The sequence below is a fragment of the Xenopus laevis genome, chromosome 2S (genome assembly GCF_017654675.1).
Source record: "Xenopus laevis strain J_2021 chromosome 2S, Xenopus_laevis_v10.1, whole genome shotgun sequence".
In the NCBI taxonomy this organism is placed as follows: Eukaryota; Metazoa; Chordata; class Amphibia; order Anura; family Pipidae; genus Xenopus; species Xenopus laevis.
The window spans coordinates 104,226,450-104,231,339 of record NC_054374.1 but is presented as its reverse complement, the minus strand read 5'-3'; the positions used below and the strand labels follow the sequence as shown (position 1 = coordinate 104,231,339).

General features: G+C 38.8%; 1 protein-coding gene across 2 annotated transcripts in view; it reads left to right on the top strand.

Moving 5' to 3' along the window:
- Positions 1–67: 67 nt before the first annotated feature.
- ube3a.S (ubiquitin protein ligase E3A (human papilloma virus E6-associated protein, Angelman syndrome) S homeolog) overlaps positions 68–4,890 on the top strand; it is a 35,434-nt gene continuing 30,611 nt past the window's right edge. The window contains 1 exon segment of one of the 2 annotated variants that reach the window (NM_001087224.1): positions 68–320. In NM_001087224.1, coding sequence (NP_001080693.1) covers positions 208–320 — 113 coding nt within the window. In that variant the 5' untranslated portion in view covers positions 68–207. 2 annotated transcript variants of the gene reach the window in all.

The window sequence follows — 4,890 nt, the reverse complement described above, 5'->3', positions numbered from 1 at the left end:
ACTGCCTTATACGTGAACTCGTGACGCCACCGTCTCGCGAGATGAGGTTTTTGACGTCGGGATTGCTGTCCGGCAGAAGTCAAGGAGCTGGGTAATAACGGCGTTGCGGGACGTTTAAGTAGCAATCCGGGAGTGCGGGTCGTGTTAAGAAACTGTGGATTGTTGGGCGGCATGCAGTAGAGCTGTGTTTTGCATTGGGGGTCTCGCATGAGTTCCCCACATAAGAGGCGGCAGCAGGAGAGAGCGGGAGCCCCGGAGCCTGAGGAGAGGAAGACCAACACCCCCCGCAGCAGCTCGGAACACAGCCCTGAAGGAGACAGGTCAGCATGTTTAGGGTTCCACTATGGACACGTGCTGTGTGACAGGGGGGGCTTGCTTGTCTTCCACCATTGTATCCAGTGCGCAGCACTACCTGTCTTTCCATATCTGGCCATATACCAAACACTTCTTCTTACATGGCTGACTAGTAATCAGTTCTGATGCATGCTGCACCCTGTGTTGCTTCCTCTGCCCCCATGTGTCTGGCCTATCCGCATCATTAGCTTAATATTCTAACCCAACAGGAAAGAAAACAAGCGATGTGTTTGTAATGGAACAGCAGGGTTACAGGGTTCTATCTGCAAGCACGAACTCATTAAATGCATATTTATAATAAATTGTCCATTGTATTAAGATGTTTATTTAAAACAACTGGATCTAGAGTAGCATACGAGTCAAAACTTGCTACTTAGTCAAAACATCATTTCTGGCATAGAAAAAGGGGCGGAACAAAAAAGGCTGCAGTCACTTGTAGTAAATGGAAGTTTGCAGATGGGTAAAAGGACCAAAAAAAGCATGTAGTTATATATATATATATATATATATATATATATATATATATATAATTTTTTTTTTTTTTTTTTTTTCAAATTACAAGCCACCCCCACATTTTTTTTTGACATGCCCTAACTCAACGCTGCCATCATTTTGATAGATCCAAATTACCAGCTCACGGTTTGCCTTTAAAAATAATTATTACAAAAAATGAGGTGTTAATGCCACACTTTGACCGAAATATGTAAGCTCACGTGCCACACTGGCACAAGGGTATTTGTAGCAGCTGGTCAATACCACAGAGTGGGTTAGACCGATCGCTGGCAATTGTTTTTCGTGTCCAAATGTGTTCTTGTTGGCATAGCCTTCAGTGGGAAAAAATTAAAGTGGACCTGTCACCCAGACACAAAAAGCTGTATAATGAAAGTCCTTTTCAAATTAAACATGAAATCCAATTTTAATTTTTTATAAAAGCATTCATAGCTGTTGTAATCTTATGTGAAAATCTCAGCTGTCAATCAAATATTGTCTGCCCCTCCTCTATGCCTAAAGCATAGAGGCGGGGCAGACCATTACTTTCACTTTCCGTTCAGCACTTCCTAGATGTCACTACTCTCCCCACATTACCCCGTTCTCTTTACCATTTAATTGTGTAGCCAGGGCATGGGGATGGACATCAGGTCCCCCATTCTGAACCAAACAAGATTCTGAGATGATGCAAGGCTTGCCTTAATAACAACATTTATATAGTGTAATTAAAGTTCATTTTGCTTGACTAATGGGATAAAATAGGATTTTGAATTTTTTTTTGTTGGGTGACCGGTCCCCTTTAAAGGGCTTACTTCACCAGGATGGGAAGGCAACCAGACTACAATTTAGGTTTCATATGATTGCATTTGTTCAGGGCATTTGACTTGTATACATGGATCATTGTAGAACAGTCCTTATACACAGGAAAACAATGTATTCTCACAGCTTGATGCCCAGTCCTGGAATGCTGTTAACGTGTTTGTTTGTTAACCTCATATTTGACCATTTTTGGGTAAATGTCAAAGACCGTATTTGCTTTTCACTGAATTTTGCTCATGCATGTATCACACCCCTGTAACTGATTCCAGTGAAATGTGAATACAATTTTAGAGGCACAGTACTTGATTGTGTGTGGAGCTGGTTTGTGACTGTACAGGAATGGGACCTGTTATCCAAAATGCTCAGGACCTGGGGTTTTGTGGATAACTGAGCTTTCTGTAATTTGGATCTTCATACCTTAAGTCTACTAGAAAATCGTGTAAGGCTGGTTCTGCTTCCAGTAAGGAATAATTATATCGTTTTCATCAAATACAAGGTACTGTTTTATTAATACAGAGAAAAAATAGATTATTTGGATCAAATAGAGTCTATGGGAGAAGGCACCTGCTTTCTGGATAATGGGTTTCCGGATAATAGATCCCATACTTTTACATGTTCAGATGTCAATTTGATGTATACGCAAATAACTACTGTAAAAAAATGTTTTAAGTAAAGAACATTTAAACATTTTGTTTCTACAGGTATGGGATCCTTTATCTGGAAACCCGTTATCCAAAACACTCCCAATTATGAACAGATTTTTTTGATATTCAATTTTGAAATCTGACATGGGGCTAGACATATTGTCAGTTTCCCAGCTTCCCCAGTCATGTGACTTGTGCATGCACTTTAGGATGGAATTACTTTCTTGCAGGCTGTTATTTCTAATACTTTAATGTAACTGAATCCGTCTCATTGGGACTTGGCTTTTACTATGAAGTGCTGTTCTTAGATCTTCCAGGGAGCTGTTATCTTCCCATTGTTCTTTTTTTAGGCTGCTGGGGGGGAAAGGGAGGGGGTGATATTAGTCAAACTTGCAGTAAAGAGTGATTGAAGTTTATCAGAGCACAAGTCACATGACTGTTGGCAGCTGGGAAATTGACAAAATGTCTAGCCTCATGTCAGATTTCAAAATTGAATATAACAAAATCTGTTTGCTCTTTTGAAAAATGGATTTCAGTGCAGAATTCTGCTGGAGCAGCACTATTAACTGATGCGTTTTGAAAAAAACATGTTTTCCCATGACAGTATCCCTTTAATGTTTAAATGATTTTCTTGTAGACTTAAGGTATGAAGATCTAAATTACAGAAAGATGTGTTATCAGGAAAATTTCAGGTCCTGAGCATTCTGGATTACGGGTCCAATACCTATTTATAAAAGTGTCTCTGATTTTGTTGTTTTACAGTTTTATAAACGCGTTTTGATTGGACGTTTTTAATTTGCTCATGTTATTCTGCCACTTTAGGCAATGTAGAAAGGATGGCATAGGTGGCCTAATAAACTGCAGCTTCAGCCCAAATACACAAAACTTGTTTATTAAATACAACAACCGGATATAACAGTCCATGAAGTCCTTCCTTTGTGACTCATGTCACCAGAAAAACATGGAAACTCTAGAAGATATAGTTAGTCACTGTGCTGTCAGTTGATTTGAGGGCTGGTATGCAGTTGGTTAAGTCGTGTAGGAGTTTCTCTCTTGTGCCACACTACTCGGAGCACACCTGCCCCTACTGGGATATTTTTACCTCTAAATGCATTGGATTTTTTCCTGTCATTAATTTTCCCAGTGAATCAGCAAAGCTGATCAAAATTCATTCAGGCTTTCTCCATTGAGGCTCTTTAAAGGGGTTGTTCACCTTTGAGATAACTTTTAGTATGATGTAGAGAGTGATATTCTGGGAAAATTTGCAATTGGTTTTCAATTTTTATTACTTAAGGTTTTTTGAGTTATTTAGCTTTTTATTCAGCAGCTCTTCAATTTGCATTTTAATCAATCTGGAAGCTAGGGTTGAAATTACCCTAGCAACTATGCACTGATTTGAATAAGAATCCAGAATATGAATAGGAGAGGCCTGATTAGAAAGATGAATAATAAAAATTAGCAATAACAATACATTTGTACCCTAACAGAGCATCTGCTTTTTAGAAGGGGTCAGTGATGCCCATCTGAAAGCTGCAAAGAGTCAGAAGAAAAAGACAAATAATAGCCAAACTATAAAAAATAAATAATAATCAATTGAAAAGTTTCTTAGAATTGGCCATTCTATAACATATTCAAAATTAACTTAAAGATGAACCACCTCTTTAATTCAAAACGACCTGCTTGATGAATGGACAGTTTGTGGTTTTTGTTTTCTGTTCCATTAGTCTGTGATGGGCCCATTGTTTACATTTGGAAGTAGCTGTTCATTCTCTTTTTACTGAATTGTATACACGCAAGTGAGAAGTTTTAGCATAAGACTGATGGCAGTTGGTTGTTTTGTGTGTTTTACATATCATATACCCACCTGAAATATAGCTGATTATTTTGTTGCATACCACTTATTTGTTGTAGTTTACACATCAGGTGACCCGTGCTTGTACCTCTGTTTTTTTCTTTCTTTTTTCATTATACCATTCAGGAACATTCTCAACTCTTTTGGTGAATCATTGTAAATCACACCACCAACTAATAAAATAATTTTTACTTTATGTGCTTGGGTGAAGCAGGATACTGTCATGGGGAAAAAAAATTTTTTTTTCAAAATGAATCAATTAATAGTGCTGCTCCAGTAGAATTCTGCACTGAAATCCATTTCTCAAAAGAGCAAACAGATTTTGTTATATTCAATTTTGAAATCTGACATGGGGCTAGACATGTTGTCAATTTCCCAGCTGCCCCAAGTCATGTGACTTGTGCTCTGATAAACTTCAATCACTCTTTACTGCTGTACTGCAAGTTGGAGTGATATCACCCCCTCCCTTTCCCCCTCAGCAGCCAAACAAAAGAACAATGGGAAGGTAACCAGATAACAGCTCCCTAACACAAGATACCAGCTGCCTGGTAGATCTAAGAACAACACTCAATAGTAAAAACCCATGTCCCACTGAGACTCCTTCAATTACATTGAGAAGGAAAAACAGCAGCCTGCCAGAAAGCATTTCTCTCCTAAAGTGCAGGCACAAGTCACATGACCAGGGGCAGCTGGGAAATTGACAAAATGTCTAGCCCCATGTCAGATTTCAAA